The 19,443-nt window shown below is 41.5% G+C and overlaps 1 protein-coding gene across 1 annotated transcript in view; it reads left to right on the top strand.

The window, feature by feature from the left end:
* Positions 1-19,443, top strand: part of LOC308503456 (uncharacterized protein) — a gene marked incomplete at both ends in the record, with an annotated part of 63,975 nt that overhangs the window by 24,029 nt on the left and 20,503 nt on the right. The window contains 3 exons of the mRNA XM_081062736.1: positions 429-632; positions 1,516-1,894; positions 3,300-3,997. Coding sequence (XP_080918862.1) covers positions 429-632; positions 1,516-1,894; positions 3,300-3,997 — 1,281 coding nt within the window. The remainder of the gene's footprint in view (positions 1-428; positions 633-1,515; positions 1,895-3,299; positions 3,998-19,443) is intronic.

The raw sequence follows: 19,443 nt of genomic DNA, 5'->3' as shown, positions 1-19,443 counted from the left end.
CAGCAGAGGAAACCCTAGACCTGGTCGTCGTCCAACATGTTTATATTGTGGTGACTGGCCATCCTGGTCACCCGGATCAGTTTTCATACATTGACTCCTGGTTGGAAATTGCCAGGACCCTTCCACCTTGGGTACAGTTCTGCTCTAGTAAAAAGGGACAGTGCAGGATTCTCGTAACCCAGGCTCCGAAAGAAACTCCTAACTCCCTTCCAACAAAGCCCATTCACCAAGAGGACACAAAAAACTCCACTGAATGTTTGAGGACAGACGTCTGAGTGCCAGAAAAATATTCTGGGGAGCCGTGATCCACTGTGTTTGGGAAGTGCGGAACAAGGGTGCCCTCCCCAGGACGCAGGCACGGGTGGCACATGCTGAGAGCACAGGGCTCCCAGGGCATGTGCCCAGGGCAATATTGTCCCTTTCTTTAGCCTTTTCAACACCGAGAGCATTTCTGAGGTGGAAGCTCAGCGGACCTCGGTGTGGAGGGAGAAACCTGAGAGCCTTGAAGCAGCGACCGGGGCAGTGCTCCCCGGGTGCTCTGGGGTCCCTGCTCCCTGCTCGGCCGCCTCTGAGGAAGCCCTCGGGCTCCCCGCTGTCACTGCACCCCACTCGCTCCTGCACTGCGAACCTAGGTGAAACCGCGGCCTGACTGCTGCCACTGGCAAGCTCGTCCCCAGCTAGACTTGGGGACCCAGGAGCACCCCCGGTGGCCACCCCAGCTGCCCCCGCACTCCATGAGCGCAGCCTGGGCCTTGCTCAGTCACCAAACTACAGTGAAACCAATTTTGTTTGGGTAATGCGAGAGAGAAAAGGAAATAGGGAGAGACACAGGAAAAAGGCTTCATAAAACTCAGAGACTCACTCGGAAAAGCCCCGGCCTTAGACTTACCCGATACAGAAAAACCTTTCTGCCTGTTTATCCATAAAAAAGACAAAACTGCATTGGGGCTCCTAACTCAAACAGTTGGATGAGACCTATCGCTTACCTATCCAAAAGAATGGACCCGGTCACTTCCGGATGGCCCCCATGCCTGCGGGCTTCAGCCACTACAGTACTCCTCCTCAGGGAAGCTGACAAGCTCACCCTCAGGCAACAACTCACCGTCAAGGTTCCCCATTCTGTAATTATGCTCATAAACTGTCAGGGTCCGCGATGGCTCTCCAACACCAGGCTCACCCAATACCAGGGACTCCTTCTGGAAAATCCTCGCATAAGCCTCCAGACTGTTCAAGTCAATCTCAGCGACTTTCCTCCCCACAGCCTAAGGCGAGCCAGAACACGACTGCCTAGAAGTCATCACTGAGGTTCATGTCACACGGCGGGACCTACAGGACTCCCCTCTGCAGGACGTAGAGGTTACACTCTATACTGACCGCAGCAGTTTCCTGCAGGGTGGGCTGCGTAGAGCTGGCTATGCTGTGACTACAGCCTCGGAAGTTCTGGAGGCAAAGGCCCTCCCTGCCGGGTAGTCAGCCCCACGGGCCGAACTCTGGGCTCTCATACGGGCACTGCAGCTTTCAAGAGACAAAAAGGCCAATATGTACACAAACTCCGAGTACGCTTTTGCCACCGTGCACATACGTGGGGCCATCTGCAAAGAACGTAGCCTCCTCACGTCTAAAGGGAAGACCATCAAAACAAAGGGAAATCCTACAGCTATTGGAAGCTGTTTGGGCACCTCAGCGCCTCGCTATCATCCACTGCCCAGGGCACCAGAAAAGGAATGACGAGCCGCTGCTGGCAACTGCCTCGCCTATCAAGCCACGAAGGCAACCGCCCAGGACACAGACGCAGCCATCAATGCTTCCACCACCCCAGCCTCGCCAAGCCCTACCTACACCGCAGCAGAAGACAGCTGGGCACAGAATAAGGAAGCCACCCAGCATCCTCAGGGTTGGTGGATACTGCGTGATGGCCGCTTGTTTATCTCAGATGCCCTGATTCCCTGCATCATTTCAGAACATCACTCTACTTCCCACCTAGGGAAGACTGGACTTAAAAAGCTGCTAGCCAAAAAACTTCTATACAGCCAGACTCACAGCCTTATGCCACTCTGTCACGGAGCGCTGTGCTACCTGTGCTGAGCACAATCCCAAGACCGGACTGACCCCACCACCTGGGGTCCAACGAACGGGATCTGCCCCTTTTGAGGATATCGAGGTAGACTTCACAGAAATGACCCCTCACCGAGGGACAAAGTACCTTCTTGTCTTAGTCTGTACCTTCTCAGGCTGAGTAGAAGCCTTTCCCACCCGAACTGAAAAAGCCAGAGAAGTCACCAAAGTTCCCCTCCGCAAAATCATCCCACAGTATGGGCTTCCCCTCACCATTCACAGTGACAACGGACCTGCCTTGTCTCAGACGTACTATGGACTCTGGCCTCGGCCCTCAATGTTTCCTGGAAGCTTCACACAGCCTACCGGCCTCAGAGTTCAGGGAAAGTAGAGTGCATGAACCGTACCCTCAAAGAAACATTGTCTAAGCTATGCCAAGAAACCTCCCTGGAATGGATGGATCTACTGCCCTTAGCCGTCCTCCACTCCCGGTGTACTCCCCGAAAGGATGGTTTTTCCCCATTTGAAATTCTCTATGGCCGGCCTCCCCCATTGCTATCATCCATCCCAGGCAACCTCAGAGTAGTAGGTGACTCCCAGGTCAGCTTATTGCCCTAGGAAAGATCCTTACGAGCCTGCACTGACATCTACTAGAAAGAATTCCTATCTCATTAGGAACCCCTGTCCATCCCCACCTTCCAGGTGACAGGGTCTGGGTCAAAGATTGGAAGCGTGAGCCCCTCCACCGAATATGGACGGACCCTCACACAGTAATCCTTGTCACCCCCGCTGCCCTTAAGGCCTACGATGTCACACCATGGATCCACCATTCTCACATCAAGTGAGCGGAACGGGACCAGCCTGCCTTGATCCTACACCCGGTACCCGATGAACCATTGAAGATTATGTTTAAGAAGACCGCCTGAATAACCGTTCTCATTTGTACCCCCCTTAACCATTATCACCCTCTGCCTGCTGACCCTTCTGGCCTCTCTTTTGCTCATCTCTGCAACCCTGCCTGATTGGACCCACACCAAGAGGGGTCTCCTCCCATTAGTATTTCTGCTATGGGTTTCTCCTCTGCTCATGCTCACCTGCCTGCGGCCCTCTGGCTCTTGAGTCTCCTTTGCCTTTCCCCCTTAAGTCTCTCCTCGAAGTGTCGCTGCTTCCAGGGGTCCGGAACAAGACCTCCCAGTCCCCCTGCGGTCTCTTCCCCCGAGGGTCTGTCTGCTGGACCTACTTAGCCCAAGCCGGGTCCTCCGATGGCGGTGGAGTCCGGGACACTGCCCTCCACAAAGCTGCCGCAATGGGATTGCTGCGATAATGGTGATCCACTCCGGCCCAGCCCGGCTCCGGGCGCCTTAACCTCACCTGTTACCTACGCCCTGGCCTCACCAGGCCCCCGACCCCGCTGCCAGAGCTTGTCTGCACCTTTACCCTTCTGCACTCCTCCCGGCGTATTTCTCTTCTGTGACGGAGGCTACCCATTGTGTCGGGACGCACATCACAATGGAAGTGGCTGCATCCTCATTTTTATTTCTCCTTCTGCCGCCGTTTTTACTGACGCTGAATTCCAGTCGCAGGCCTTTCCTTCCCTTCGCATCCCTCGGGCGGCTGTCATCCCTTTCCTCATTGGTGCTGGCATCTTTACAGGGGTCGCCGCTGGTGCCTCTGGCCTTGGGACTTCCATCGACTTTTACTACAAACTTTCTCGAGAAATCAATGATGACAGGGAGCGGGTCGCAGACTCACTCACGTCACTCCAGACCCAACCCTCCAGCCTGGCGGCGGTCCCGGTCCAGAGCCCGCGAGCCCTAGCCCTGCTCACGGCCGAAAAGGGTGGGACCTGTCTCTCCCTCCAAGAAGATGTCGCTGCTACATCCACCAGCCTGGGCTCGTCACCACCAAGGTCCGTGAGCTCCGGGATCGCACACAGCTCCGCGTGAGGAGCTCGCCTCCGGGGCTTTGGCCCTCATCCTGGGCCTCCTGGCTCCTCCCTTTGGCGGGTCCCTTGCTCTCCGTTGTCCTCCTTGCTACCACCGGCCCGTGCGTCTTCGCTGCCCTTGTCCGTGTCCTCGAAATACCGTCTCCCGTCTGAGCACCGCCCGCGTCCTTGACCTGCGGGGCTGTCGCCCTCTCAGTTTAGAGATGATCTTCAGGGTTCCCCTTCTGATTCTCAACAAGGGGGACATGTTGGGACGGTTTTTTCCTGTGAACACAGCAGTTAGAGGCCTCCCCGTCAAAACAGTGTTGAGCGATCACAGCTGCTAGGGACAGACCTCCCCGGCACCCCGGCCAGATTGCCCCCCCAACCCCGAGGCCTAACCCTATAGAACAAAGCGCCCGAGCCCAGTAAGTGCTCCGTCTTTGGGAACAATCCCGCTGAGCCCGCGGCGTAATGAAGCTGTGTTCTCCCTGATCTCTGCCTGCAGCTTGAGTCTCTCGGTCCTCGCCGCTTTTCCACAACAATTCTATTATTTATTCTACAGATGTGATTCAAATGTCACCAATTATTTGAATGATGCCTTTTATTTACTCTTTTTAAAATTTTATTTTATTTACACTAAAGCAAAGAAACAAACAAATAAAAAAGATCACCTGTTTTTCACACACCCCACCTCTGTTCTCTGTATCTCTGAGCATGGTTTTTTTTGGTTTGGGGTTTTTTTTAGATTCCACATATAAAAGGGATAATGCAGTGTTTGTCTTTCTCTGACTTATTGCACTTAGCATAATGCTCTCAAGGCTTTTTTATTTACTATTTAATGTTACACTCCTTTGATCACCGGGATAATTGGGAGGCAAGTGCAGATTCTCCCTGGGGTTCCTTTCCAGTAATTTGGGGGTGCAAGTGCGCTGTAGGCCTGGGAACTGCTGGTTCACATTCTTGCCAGGCATAGGAATGCCTGGCAGAGGACAGGAAATATTAGCCAGGCATCGTCCTATGAGTAGCCACAGCACCACACAGTGGAGAGGCAACTCGCAAGCGTTTTGCAACCTCTGCACCAGGATGTGCATGTCGTTGGGAGTGGGCAAGAGACTTGCACCCACCAAATTGCATGTTGAAATTACCATGAGACAATGCCTCCAAATCTGTGAAGGAGATGGTTCAGCTTATTTGTTTGTTATTGGGATTCAGTAGATAATATGTGGTGTTTTTCTGTTTTATCACATTACACAGCAATTATTTCCTCATTTCCTTTGGGAAGTTCAAATCCTCTTTCAACACATATTTAAAACACATAAGACTCTGTCCCTTGACTCATAGTCACAATTGTTTTGCTTTCTAAGAAATAAAAGAACAGAATTTGAAGGTCTCATTTTCCTCATTCCAATAAAAGGGGGTTTAATTGGATACTTTTAAGGTCTCTTTTAACTCTAAGAAGAAGCAGCACTCATGAAAAACAATGCAACAGACATTGAAGTACATCCATTTACTATACATTATTTTGCTTAACTCTCCTAAAAATTGTTTTAGGGTGATAATATTTTTATTATTCCAATTTTCTAGTCAAGGGACAGACTAGTCTACACGCCTAGTAAGGAATGGTCAGATTTCAAATCTATCTGCTTCATCCCAAAATCTTAACTAAAGTGCTGCCTCTCATTCAACATCCCATGAGCCCACGATTATGAAATTATTCAGCGTTTGCAACGAAGCAACTTGGCGTGTCAATCACTTGGGGGTTTGCTGGTGCTGCCATATTTTTAGTAACTTTGTTTATATTCTTTCCTTTAGAGAAAGAAGATATTAACATTGAATCAAGGAAATGAGCTACATTTCCCTGAATGTCTCTGTTTACTTTTTATCACCATATAACACCTGATCACAGGAAAAGTTTTTAAGGTCAGGGAAATAATAATATAAACTGTTGTATTAGTGTATGTACAAAACACATGTCTGTAATAGTATATTTATAATAATTTGGTGGTCTAAATCTTGTTACTTCTTTTTAACAATTGAGCATCGTATAGTTTAAGAAACGTCTTCATGTTTGCAGAGTTGGAGCTAGAAATCAAATCAGGCCCTCTGACTCTGATCCTGTGTTTTTTCAAACATGCCACTTGGATGGTGTGAATTAATAGGTCTCTGTCCCTAGTTCCTGGCACAGAGCTCCTAAAGCCATTACAATTTTGAAAGTGGTAAGAGCAGAAGGAACATCTTTGCTTCAAATATTTGGTCTTTGACCCTGATTCCTGACACAAAGTTCCTACTTTGGAATTTCCTGGGTGATAGCACTGTCTTTTGTTCTAAGGAGGTGACTTTTGATATGCTTCTAGATGGGAACTGGTCACCAGAAAGACAACACCATGATTAGAAAACCTGTAGTTTTCCCTCACTCACATTCTCCAGACAGGGGAGAAGAGTTAGAAATGGAGTTAATGATTGATCATGCCTATGTGATGAAGCCTCCATAAAAAGCCCAACAGTATGGGTTTCAAAGAGCTTCCAGGTTAATGAACACCAGGAAGATGACACACCTCATTTCCCTGGGGACAGAAGCTCCTGTGCTCAGACCACTCCATGTATCTCTTCATCTAGCTTTTCATCTGTATACTTGTCCTATCCTTTATTATAAAATAAACTGGTAAACTGAGTAAGTGCTCCCCTGAATTCTGTGAGCTGTTCTAGCAAATGGTCGAATCCAAGAAAGGGAGTCATGGGAACCTCCAATTTGTAGTCAAGTCAGACAGAAGTTGCAGGTAACCTGAGAACCTACTGCTTGTGAATAGCATTTGAAATTGGGGGGCAGTCTTATGGGATTGAGTCCTTAACCTGGGGGGTCTGACTCTATCTCTAGGCCGATAGCGTCAGAACTGAGTTCAATGGCAGAACACCCAGATGGTGTCACAGAGAATTGCTTGGTGTGGGAAGAAAACCCTGCACATCTGCTGTCAGAAGTGTTGTGAGGGTGGTAGCCGTGTCACAGTAAAGGAGAAACACAGGGGGACAGTAGGTTATTCTACTGATAGAAAGGAACCACTTCCTTCCTCACACATGCACAACTCTCCTCAGACCCAAAATCATTACTGAGTACCTCAAATGATATTACTTCAAGCAACTAAGTTTGTGGCAATTAGTTATGCAGCAATAGCTAGTTAATACACCTGGGGAAATTGCCTGGAAATCACTACCTTTTATATTGAATATTTCTTTTTCTGTGTCTTATAAATAATGTAATAATTGTGGTGATTTATAGTTTCCTACAAACTATTTGCCCTATAGCATATAAAAATCATACTCAAACTTTCTACAGAATTTTAAGGATCATAGTAATGTACCCTTGATTGCAATCATTTCATGCTATACTACATTTCTTGTGACTACAATCAGAGTCTGATTATTTTTGGAACCCCAGCACGTAGCATAATGTTTCCCAGATGATAGAATCTTCACAAATATGTTTTATTAAACCAGTGAGAAAGGTCTATGTGTGTTGAGTTTGTATATACAAACAAAAATTCAGTCTCTATTAACCAACATGATCGTGTCCATATATTTTACAGCACCTAGATAACTATAATTTTATGGAGAGATCACCGTGATTTTTTGGGTTTAAACATTTTGATGCTTATATTAACTTGGTTTGTGCCCCAGCTATTCAAACAATTTGAGCTGCAACAATCACCAGTGATGCTGTTTGAGTAAAGCATTCAGCAGCGTAAATTAGTCATTGCCAAGCATTATACTGAATAACCCCTAGATTTCTTATTGTATGAGTCTGTATTAAACCACAATCATGGTTTCCTGAGTTCACCAGAGGCCTCCTTTCCTATCACTGTGGCTGCTGCGTGAGCTTAGAGATCCTTGGTTGGAAGCACCAGGAGAACTGAGGTGACAGCCCCACTATTCCTCCAATTCCAGTGAGTGTACTCCCTAGTGAGCAGGGAGCTAGCTCCTGCCTCACCTTGGTTGGGAAAGCATGGCCTGTATTTCACCTGTCCTAGGAAATACTTCCTTTCCTGATGTCTCTTGTCTCTGTAGGCATCAGGAGTCCTGTGTGAAAGAGGAATTTGGTTTTGCCTGAGAAATTAATTCACTTCCCCTTTTCTGCTTGCATTCATGTGATACTCCATTGAGATGGGGAAGTTGTGGTTAAACACTAAATCAACTGGACACAGGCAAATGAACTCATCATACCTTAGAAGTCAACATGAGCATCCCTATTATGTGCAAGGCCAATGTCAAGGTCACTGGTTGGAGAGTGGAGATTCATAATTCTGTGAAGTCAAATGGACTTGGAAGGAAAGGGGAGAGACACTTCCCAAAGAGGAGGGAGGGGACGAATCCAGCATGAATGTTTTCTCTACTTTGTTTGTCAAGTTCACGCTCTCAGAGAAGGAAGTTAGTTTGCTGAGAGGGGAGGAGAAGCCCTCGGGCTAGAACAGTTTTCCGAAAGGGTGGGAAGCAAACCTTTGGACACATAGAAGATGCTTGTATGTAGTACAGGGATAATACTAAAAATGTGAAATCAAAATACTAATTCTGTTTCCGTGGATGTCACTATTAGAATGAGGTTATGTTTTTAAAGAGATTGCAAAAACAAACAAACAAACAAACAAACAAAAAACGCAAAGAAGAACAAAGGGGTGTATGTAGATCTGGCAAAAATCCAGGAGGAGGAATGAAAGTTAACGAAGGTTGGGAAACACAGAGTCCAGACTAACTCTACTGTCTCACTTAGCCCATGTCCTCAAGGGGAATTCATGTCTGTCATGTGAGTAATTGTAGCACTCTGTACACTAAGTTTTGCAGTGGTTTGCTGTGAAGCAATAGGTCATTAAAACACTTGCCCTCAAGAAGCTAAATATATAGAGAAGGATCAGTCAAGCAAGCAAACTAACAAACAATATCTCATGAGGAGAAAGGCTAGGCAGAATATGCACCACTCCGAGAAGCTATGCAGAACTTTCCCCCACTCCCAGAAAAATGAAGCCTGCAATTAACTAAAACAATGACAGAGAAGTACAGCATAGGGAATATAGCCAATGGTAGTGTAATAGCTATGTGTGGTGTTAGATTGGTGTTAGACTTGTTGGGGTTATCACTTTGTGAGGGATGTAAATGTCTAATCATTATGTTGTTTTGTACACCTGAAACTAATAATTAGAAATGCAAAAAATATATATTAAAAAAGAAAAATATATTAAATATATATTAAATATATTAAAAAGAAAAAAAATGACAGATTACATTCTCTGGCACTCATAAAAGACCTTTAAAAAAAATTTAGTCCTCAAGGCAACAAGCACTCACGTTCCTGCAAATTTATTAGGATCAATCCCAATTTGCAAAGAGTCAATAAGAAGGAAAGAAAGACAGTCAGAGACTTAGAGTCATTACAAAAGGAAACCTTTCATCTGGCTGAGAACAAAGTTACTTCTGCTTTTAGGTATCTGCTGTTAAATTACAAGATAAGTATGTGTCATCTTCCCACACAGATTCTGCCATGATGATGACAGAGGTCATGTTCTTGTATGAGGTATAGTTGTTTTGATTACTCACAATGTCTTGTACAGTGTTCTGCACCTATCGAGTTTAATCCATAATTGATAGACCATCATGGTTCACTGACCCACCTTTTAATCATATGTATCACGAGATCAGCTGTGTCCAACAGAAATGTAATACAAGCTTCATGAAGAATTTTGAATTTTCTAGTAGCCACATTTTACAAAGTAAAAAAGAAAAGGGGAAGTTAATTTTCATATTTTATTTACCCTAATATATTTAGAATATTATCCTTTCAACATGCAATTATTGTAAACAATCATGATTAAGAATTTTCTGGGTTTTTTTTATACTAAGCCTTCAAAATTTGGTGTATGTTTTACACTTGTTGCACACATTAGTACACATGAGCCACATTGCACAGGCTCAGTGGCCACATTGGTTAGTGGCTACTATACTGGAAAGCACAGACCCAGATTCACAATACATTGACTCCTGTCAAAGTCCTCTCGTAAATAGTCTTCTCATGTTGAAATTTCACAATTCTTACTTTTCATTCAAAAACGGTTTGGCCAATGATTTTGTTTTCTTTCATTTAGCTTTATAACACACCTTAGCAAAAGCCAAGATTTTCTTTATAAGGAGAAATGTGTTTTAAAAGAATTCAAATAAAATCATCACATATTCACAGCTATTTAATTTCCAAGAAGCTCGTAGTAAGAAGGCACTATGGAGTGATCACTTCATAAGTTATATAACTAACTGTCTAATCACTATGCTGTACACCTGAAGCTAATATAATATTGAATGTCAAATGTATTGAAAAATAAAATTTTAAAGAAGTCACTAAAAACCTTTGAAAGCAAAATTCACATTTTCAGAAGACTTGGAAAATAAGACTTTGTCCAAATTTTATGCATACTTAGCTCTTACACTGTTCCCCTGAAGAAGAAACAAATTCACTAAATAGTTCTTTCTAAAATATCTTTCAGATATGCTTTTGGTGTTAAACAATGTAAATGTGATCAGTCCACTCAAATTACTCCCATGGCCTGGACAGTAAAACAGGTTATATGGCAAACAAAGTAGATAAGAGAAGAATATCAAGATATTGATCATATTTTGTACTCAACAATCAGCTGCCTCTTTAAGTCATTAAAGTATCTCTATCTCTGTTGTAAATCATGTAGGAAAAAAAGGTGCTTAAAAAGTTAGTCAGTGAGTGATTTTCATATTTGTGCTATTTTCAAAATAAAACTTGAACCAAAGCAAACAAATAGCAATTAGACTGAGGCTGGCTTACATGGCTCTATATAAGCCTCTACCCAAAGCTCTTAAAAGAGTACCTCAGAAAGTCACCCCAATGCCCTGGGCAGAATCTAAACTCAGTGATGAATTATCTGGCATTTGCCCTGTGGATTAGGTGGCTTCATGCCAATGTTGTTTAACCCACGCTCATCTGTGACTGAGGAAGACCATGGTGGCTATAAAAACAGAATATGTCAAGAGGTTTAAGAACACACTGAAAATCCCCAAGCACTGTAAAAGCAAGCTAGCTATAGAGTTAATTATCTGTCCTGTAAAAGAGCAGAAGAAGTCCATACATTGCCAGCCAGTCCTTTCTCGCTTAGAAAGAAAGTACACATCTGTACTTTCCACGGGAAATCAAAAAGTAAAGTCTAATGTTTTAAAAGTCCATGGAGTGCTCTGTGTGGGATACGTTATAGTGTAGCTAGTAAGAGCCATTCTTAAGATAGCACAGAACTAATAAGAAAATACACTGTAGGGGATGGGGTGCTTATTTTAGTTGATGTCCTGTTTGATCATAGTCATGAGATTGCAAAAGCAAACATTAACCTGATGTATGTACAATCTCCGATGAATGTTGAGACAGCCCATTGCAAATGAAGAGGATACAAATCAGACAGCTTTTGCTTTTCTGAGGATGCAAGGACCCTAACTAAGGGGGAGACTGCAAATTGAAACCCAGAGCAGCAGGAGGTAGGGAGCCATCCATTTCCTTGAGCTAAGAAGGAAAACAGAAGCCAGCATGCCCAGTCTTCCTCTGCTCCTCCTGCTGCTCTGAGATGGGGACTCTCATGGCTTTCCAGTGACTTCAGAAACACAAGAGCAAGATACAGAGATTATAAACACTGAATTCCACATGCCAGAAATGCAAGAACACAGTCTTTAACTCTATTTTGGAAAACACCAACTTTTTTGCCAATTCTAGGGAAGTCATGTTAACTCTTTGTTATAACCTGCATGTATGGACTGCATATTTTCATCACACCTGGAAAAAAATATTAGAACTATCAGAATGTGTGAATAGTATAATAACAACAAATAACACAACATTCACAGAGGACTTTCCATGTGCCAGATACTATTCTAAGTGCTTTGTGTATACTGATTCATTTAATCTTTACAATAAATCTAGAGGTAGATGCTATCTTTATCTCTATTTTGCAGAAATCCAATGACTGCTTAAAACAATTCTGTGTGGGCATATCATTGGCATGAAAATAATAGAGCATCCTGATTTAATGGGGTTATGGGATTGGGATAGACTAGACCATCCCTAAAGTGACATCAACTCTAAAAATCTGATTCAAATTTTGTCTCTGGCTCCGCATTTGGCCATGTCAAGGGAAATATGCTATGGGAAAGAGGGTTCTCTTTGAAAGCCTCCGCTTTTTATGTTCTTGTAAAATTCAATCCTACAAGTCCCTTGCCTTCCAAGGACAGGTATAGTGTAATGATAACAGGTAGGAGATTAAATGCTGCTCAGCCTGGCTTCATCAATTTATAGAGGAGGATGGACTTCTAGCTCAAGTAAACGATGTTTGTAAAAGGCAGCTTCCTTTCTCTGAAGTGATCTGATGCCCTACTATTTCCAAGGGTCTGTCTTCACCTCCTCCAATTCTCGTTGCCAACAAAGAAGTATGTCTTTCCAGTTTTCTCCTCGTGAACATCAGCATTATTTTTCTTCACCCTTTCAGGGACACCAAAGGAGCTGTAGATATCCCTGGGGTATCCATACAACAACCAATCCCTGTTAGTGACTCCGTATTCACTGCACATCAATAAAAATAAAAAATAAAAATGAGCTCTAAAAAGATTTGCCTGGGACTCTGGAAGACAGTAGGCAGGGTTTCCTCCAGACATTCCTATCACAAGAAGTGGATGGCGAGTTTTATTCTAATGCAAGCTGCATCTGAGTGAGACATTTCTCCTTGGTATAATTAGCTCACTTCTCTAGCTGCACAGGAAGTATGCATGAGCATGAGTGGTCCTGCAGTTGTTCCACAGCTCTACAATATTTTTCCATAGCCTTTAACACTTTCTAGCATATTAAATAATTTAATCACTTACTATGTCTACTCTTTATTGCCTGTCTTCCCCTCTTACAATGGCAGCTTCATGAGGACAGCGGCCATTGCAAACTTGTTGTTTTGTTAGTTTGTGTTTTGTTTGTTTGTCTGCTGTACTGGTGTAATTTGTGAGCCAACTAGGTGCTCAATAAAATTTTTTAAAATAAATTAATGCAGAATTAATGCTGCTTGATGCCAGCAAAACTAGGAAATCAATAAAAAAGTATGTAGTTCAGCTTAACCAACTCCTGAAGGACTCCTTTTCATCCTCCCCAGCCCAGATATTAGAAAATTACAGACATAGCAGCAGCCCTCAGAAATGCTCAGAACATGAAACAGAACTTCTGAATGGTCCCTCAAGAGAGGACCTACTGATGAGGATGAGAAATGAGAGTAGTTGAATACAGACTTTATCACCAAGCACCCTGTCCTGAGTTGCTTCAATTCTATCCCAGTCCCCAAACTTGGAAAGACAGCAAGCCAAGACCAAGGCTGTAACCTATCTAAAGAAGCCAGGAAAATTGACAGTCCCATGGAAATATGAGATTACAGGGGAAATGTTTATGTGTAACACATATATCTGACACAGGATTTTTATCCAGAATATATTAAAAGGTCCTATAGATCAATAATCCAATTAAAAGTTCACAGAAGTCTTACTCAAATCAGACTCTTCACAATAAAAAAGACATAAATGGCCAATAAATGCATGAAAAAGTACTTAACATTATTAGTTATCAAGAAAATAAAATTCTTGCAAGGTATTAACTACAAAACCACTAAAATTATTACTATTAATAAGACTGACAACACCAAATGTTGATGAGGAGCTAGAACGTCTAGAATTCTCATACAGTATGGAAATTGCTCATAAAGTTAAATACTTATCTATTCTATGACCCCCTTCTCCATATTTTCTCAGGATAAATTAAAACATAAGTATACAAGAAGTTTGTTCAAGAATGATCACAGCAGCTTTATTCATGGTAGATCAAATCTAGATACATTATATTAATACAATATTATAGAAGAATGAAAGTGAATGATCTATTGGTAATAAACACAACATAGATTAATTAATCTGAAAACCATTATTCCAGGCAAAAGAGGTCAGGCACAAAAGAGTGTACACTTTTAATTCCATTTATATGAAATTTATGATTAGGAAAAAAATCTATAGGGAAAGAAATCAGAACAGTAGCTGACTCTAGGGAGAGATTAAGCTTGATTGAGAAAGGGTGCAGAGAAATTCCTGGGGTAATGAAAATGTTCTATTTCTTCATGAGGTATGGGTTCCATGGGCACACATTTATGAAATTCACTGAATTATTCACTTACGATTTGTGCACTTCACTGTATGTCAATATCTCAAAAATACATAAACAAAAAAGAAACTAACAGAAGAAAGCCTTAATTATTATATAACTGCTAAAACAATTAAAAACAATGGTTTACAAATGTTTCCACAAAGAAAACACTGGGCACAGATAATTTAATTTGTTTGTTTTGCCAGAAGATGCATTTCAAGGAATAGATCATTCCAATCGTACATAAACTCTCTCAGGAAAAACAAAGAGCACATTTTCTACTGTCACCATATAGTACATATGGAGAAATGTTAGTCATTTCCTATTAATACTGGCAATATAAGAAGGATACCTACTATTATTGATGCTTGTTCAACATAATCCTTGATGTCTGGCCAAAAATTAAGACAAGAGAAATAACAATGGCATGAGGGTCAAAGGGAAGAGTCCAAATTATCATTATTTGCAGATAATTTGATCATTTACATAGAAAAACCCAAAAGAATAAAAACTCTTTAGATAGAAAAGACATTTCAATGTTTCCAAATATAACATCAACATATCAAAATCATTTATATTCATTTCAAAATCATTTCAAAATTCATTTGATATATTCATATCAAAATCATTTATATTCATAATAAACAAACAGGTAAAAAAAAAAGGTAAAAATACAATACTAATAGCCACAGTAAAATCTACAATCTATCTAGGAAGTAATCTAGCAAAAACAGAACTAATACCTTAATAAATAAAAATTTAAGGCTATTAAAGATAAGAGGTGTGATCAAAAAATATGGTGAATGTTTAAATAAAAAAATTATTACAGTAAAAGACATATCGCCATTAATCCCCCTCAAAATGCCCCCTGTCACTTCAAACACTTATCCCATCATTCTTGCCACTTTTTGAAGCAGTTCTGGAAGTCCTCTTTCATGAGTGTCTTTAGTTGTGCTGTCATGGCTGCCTTGATGTCTTGAATTGATTCAAAACATTTACTTTTCATGGTCATTTTGACTTTAGGAAGAGCCAGAAGTAATATGGTGCCAGATCCGGTGAATAAGGTGAATGAGGACACACCGCAGTATTTTTATTTGGCAGAAATTGCTGTACCAGAAGCGATGTGTGACACAGAGCATTGTCATGATGGAGGATGAAGTAAAGACACTCACAAAAGAGGACTTCCAGAACTGCTTCAGAAAGTGCAAGAAGGATGGGATAAGTGTGTTTGAAGTGAGGAGGAATATTTTGAGGTAGATTAATTGCGATGTGTCTTTTACTGCAATAATTTTTTTTTACCTAAAGATTCATTGTATCTTTGATCACACCCCATATATAAGAAAAGCTGAGTACCATATTCATGTATGGAATGACCTAATACTCTAAAGATGATAACTGCCTCAAATTAATTTAAAAATGTAAGGAAACTTCAATTAAACCCCAATGGGATAATTGGGGAAATTTTAAAAACTGATTTTGATGTTTTTATGACAGAAAAAATACACACAGGAAATAAGAATTTTGACAGAATAGAGAAGGAGAGAACTCCACCAGACATTAGGACATCTTACAAAACCACTGTGCACCAGCAGTGTAGAACTGATACAGAAGCAGAAGTAGAAGTTAATGGAACAAAATATGAGTCCAGAAACATGTCTTTGATATGATAGAGGTGGTGTTATAAATTAGAAATAAAAGAATGAATTATTAAATGGTTTGGAGAAATTTGGTATACTATATGGAAAAAAATAAAGATGGGTTCTATCTCCCATCAAGCATTCATGATTCATACTCTCCACTATATACAATGTCTGACGATTAAGTTCTTGAACTTCTTGCACCGATGTTGCTAACTTTTTTGATATCAGAGGAGAGGGATTATTCATTATGAATTTGTATCAATTGGACAAACATTTAACCAATTTATATTTGGAAGAGCTGAAAAGACTGCTTGAAAAACATGAAAACTACTTGAAATTTTCGCCAACAATTCAAGGCTATTACATCATGACAATGCACCAATTCACACGGCACTGTCTGTGAGGGAGTTTTTGTTGTTGTTGTTGTTGTTGTTGTTCATTTTTTGTTTTTTAAGATTTTGCTGGGGAAGGGGAACAGGACTTTATTGGGGAACAGTGTGTACTTCCAGGATTTTTTTCCAAGTCAAGTTATCCTTTCAGTCATAGTTGTGGAGGGCGCAGTTCAGCATAGGTCCAGTTGCTGTTGTCAGTTGCAGGGGGTGCAGTGCACCATTCCTTGCAGAAGTCGAGGAATCGAACTAGAAAACTTGTGGTTGAGAGGACGGGCTCCAACCAACTGAGCCATCCAGGAGCTCAGCGGCAGCTCAGTTCAAGGTGCCATGTTCAATCTTAGTTGCAGGGGGGCAGAGCCCACCATCCCTTGTTGGAGTCAAGGAGTCGAACCGGCAACCTTGTGGTTGAGAGCCCACTGGCCCATGTGGAAATCAAACCGGCAGACTTCGGTGCTAGGAGCTCGGAGCTCCAACCACCTGAGCCACCAGGCCAGCCCTGTGAGGGAGTTTTTAGCCAGTAAACAAATCACTGTATTGGAACACCCTCCCTACTCACCTGATCTGGCCCCCAATGACTTCTTTCTTTACCTGAAGATAAAGGAAATATTGAAAGAAAGATATTTTAATGAAATTCAGGACATCTAAGGCAATACAATGACAGCTCTGATGGCCACTTCAGAAAAAGAGTTCCAAAATTGCTTTGAAGGGTGGACTAGGTCCTAGCATCAGTGTATAGCTTCCCAAGGGGAATACTTCGAAGGTGACCTTAGTGATATTCAGTAATGAGATATGCAGCACTTTGTCTAGGATGAGTTCACGAACTTAATTGTCAGACCTCATATGTCCAGGACACATGGAAGAATTATACTTTATAGCCTAATTGCAATAGGTTGGGGCCAGATAACTAGATCTGCACAGTAAATTGTGAGCGGAGATGACAGATGGCTCTTCTGGGCTGGAACATTTAATTGTCTATCCAAAACCCTTCAGACATCCTTTTCCATTCAACAATAACTGACAGAATTCAAGATCATGGGTCCTCTGGAACTCAGGAATCTGGGTCACTGCCATGAGCAGAGTCCCTCAATCCAACCATGATGGACACGTAGCATGAGCAAGAAGTAAACTTTTGTTACTTTAAGAGATATTAAAAGACTCAGGGCTTATAATCACAGAATAATTTGGCCTGTCTGCTGATGTACAAAATTAAACTTTGAATGAATTTTAAGATCTCAGTGTGAAATGTAAAACTAGAAAAACAATGAATATTTTTGCCACCTTAAGGTGAGGAAGAATATCTCAAACAACACCAAAGAAGCATAAACCATAAGAGGCAAAGCTGATAGATTTGAATTAGATTTGAATTGAATTAGATTTGAATCTCAATTAAAGAATTATATTAAATGAGAGACATCAAAAACAAAGGCAAAGAAACACTGAAAGACAGAGAAAATACTTGAAACATAGGAAACTAAGGAAGGATTAATGTGTGGTTCATACAAGGAATTCCTGCAATTCAACAAGAAGAAGATAAGGAATCCAATTGAAATATAGGCCAACAAAGTAAACTGGCAATTGACAGAATGGGAAATTTGCATAGCAAGACAATATGAAGAGATATTCAATCCTACTTTTCAGTCAGAGAAAAACAAATGTAAACAAGATACAAATTTATACTCACCAAAATGGCAGAAATTAGAAGTTCCAATAATATTAAGTGCTGGTAAAAACATGAGGGAAATGAACCTTTATTCATAGCTGGTGGGAGTGTTAATTACTAGAACCATTGTGAATCAAAATCTGGCTGTATTGTTAGAATGCCTATGCCCTAACCCCAGTAATTCCACTCTTGGGTATGAATTCTGATCATGGTCCATAGGAAACTTGCAGGAGGATAACCATTAAACAATTTATGAGAGCATGGAGCTAGCAGCTGTATGGGTGGCCTTTTTTTGGAAACTGATAAAAAGCATGTCACACACATACACACACACACACACACACACACACACACACACACACGAGGTTGGACAATTAGGTGACAATTAAGTTTGTGAACTCATCTTAGAAGAAGTGCTACATACCCCATTGCTGAATATCACTATGGTCACCATCAAAGTACTCCACTTGGGAAGCTATGAACTGATGCCAGTGCCTAGTCCACCCTTCAAAGCAATTTTGGGACTCTTTTTTTGGAATGACCGTCAGAGTTGTTGTATTACCCTTGATGTCCTGAATGTCATCAAAATGTCTTCCTTTCAATATTTCCTTGATCTTCAGATAAAGAAAGAAGTCATTGGAGGTCAGATCAGGTGAGGAGGGAGGGTGTTCCAATACAGTTGTTTGTTTACTGACTGAAAACTCCCTCACAGACAGTGTGATTTGAGCTGGTGCATTGTCGTGATGCAAGACTCGTGAATTGTTGGTGAAACGTTTAGGTCATCTAACTTTTACACGCAGCCTGTTTAGCACTTCCAAATAGTAAAGTTGGTTAACTGTTTGTCCAGTTGGTACAAATTCATAATGAATAATCCCTCTGATATCAAATAAGGTTAGCAACATCGTTGCAACTAGTTCGCGAACTTAATTGTCTGACCTCGCGTCCGTGTGTGTGTCTGTGTCTGTATATAAATGAATACCATGCAGCAATGAGAAGTAGTACACTAGAATGTACTATTTGTGGTACACTGGTAGTACACTGGTTCACTAAAATGACTTTAGAGCAACATGGACCAAAAACAAAATGTTAGTCAAAAAAGGAGGAAACAATAAAATGTAAAGTGCAAAGCCATCTATGAAAACAAAATAAAATCCACACAAAACAATACTATATATTTTTCAAGAATACATGCAGATTTAAATGAACATTTGGAAGAAAAACTACTGGGTTTGTGCAAAAGTAATTGCAGTTTTTGAAATTATTTTTAGCCTTTTAAACCACAATTACTTTTACACCAATCTAATGGAAGGATAATATTAGATAATATTAAATACATTATGTACAGGGGGGTATTTGACCTGTAGTTTGTGGTAAAAAGGAAAACAGTGATAAAAATAATAAAAGGAATCATTTATAGACTAATAAGGATAGTGTGTCCTGAACTGAGGGCTACAATTAACAAAATGAATGTCTGAGTTCAGAAAAACAGGAAAAATGGAAAAGGGAGGGGAAGGGAAGAGGAGGGAAGGAAGGGAATGGGAGAAAAGAAAAGGAAAGTTGAA

Source organism: Rhinolophus hipposideros, assembly GCF_964194185.1.
Source record: "Rhinolophus hipposideros genome assembly, chromosome: 10".
Taxonomy (NCBI): domain Eukaryota; kingdom Metazoa; phylum Chordata; class Mammalia; order Chiroptera; family Rhinolophidae; genus Rhinolophus; species Rhinolophus hipposideros.
This window is presented reverse-complemented; position numbering and strand designations above follow the sequence as displayed.